The sequence below is a fragment of the Limulus polyphemus genome, unplaced genomic scaffold (assembly GCF_000517525.1).
Source record: "Limulus polyphemus unplaced genomic scaffold, Limulus_polyphemus-2.1.2 Scaffold332, whole genome shotgun sequence".
In the NCBI taxonomy this organism is placed as follows: Eukaryota; Metazoa; Arthropoda; class Merostomata; order Xiphosura; family Limulidae; genus Limulus; species Limulus polyphemus.
The window spans coordinates 456,536-457,541 of NW_013665942.1; the positions used below are offsets into that span (position 1 = coordinate 456,536).

At 31.3% G+C, this 1,006-nt stretch overlaps 1 protein-coding gene across 3 annotated transcripts in view; it reads left to right on the forward strand.

Moving 5' to 3' along the window:
* LOC106457448 (ubiquitin conjugation factor E4 B-like) overlaps window positions 1-1,006 on the forward strand; it is a 69,208-nt gene that overhangs the window by 53,047 nt on the left and 15,155 nt on the right. For all 3 annotated transcript variants that reach the window (XM_013916869.2, XM_013916870.2, XM_022383391.1), the window contains one exon: window positions 606-730. In XM_013916869.2, the coding sequence (XP_013772323.1) occupies window positions 606-730 (125 nt within the window). The remainder of the gene's footprint in view (window positions 1-605; window positions 731-1,006) is intronic.

Sequence of the window (1,006 nt, forward strand, 5' to 3'; positions counted from 1 at the left end):
GAACCTGTAGTATGCAGCTGTAAACACACTGTTTTTGGACTGATTGTATGGCATCTATACAATAAATGAACCTGTAGTATGCAGCTGTAAACACACTGTTTTTGGACTGATTGTATGGCATCTATACAATAAATGAGCCTGTAGTATGCAGCTGTCGACACACTGTTTTTGGACTGATTGTATGGCATCTATACAATAAATGAACTGTAGTATGCAGCTGTCGACGCACTGTTTTTGGACTGATTGTATGGATCTATACAATAAATGAACCTGTAGTATGCAGCTGCTGACTACTTTTTTTTTGTAAGGGGTGCACTTATGCCTATAACTATTGTTCTTGAAAAGTGATTTTGGTAAATTTTGATTTCATATGCTTCATTTCTTAATGTATACACTTTTGCCATTGATATTTTGGGCATATGATGTATATTTATAAAACTTTCAAAGTATATTCTGTACTGAATTATTTTAATTATTTGTAAATAGTTCTTACTTAAAAATGCCACTTGCAAGTAAAAAAAAAAAACTATCAGAGAGACTTTTTAGAACTTACAGTTTTATTGAAAGTTTGGTAACATATTTGTTGATCCAAATCTTTCACACAGAAACTAAGCAAAAGCAAAGCCTGTGCAGATGCAGGGCTTTTGGATCCTGTCTTGCTTAGGAGATGTCTTCAGTTTTATAACAATGTTATGGGCTTGATGATACGGGTGATTTGTGAATTATCTGGGTAAGTTAACTTGTTTTTATAATTAGTTAGGTACTTGTTGGTAAATGTCATAATATCTTCAGCACAGTTATTTTTCAAGTTGTTCTGTGGCACTAATTCATTTTAAAATCAGATTTTTATATTTTTGAGATAAAATTTTGTGATTTTGATGTTTAAAAAAATGTCATAAGCAGAATGAAAATATGGAATAAAAAGCGGAATCCATTTCTCAACAAAATGATTGCAAACAAGTCACAAGGAATTAAATTAAACTATACCATTGGAAAAGGTAAAAAA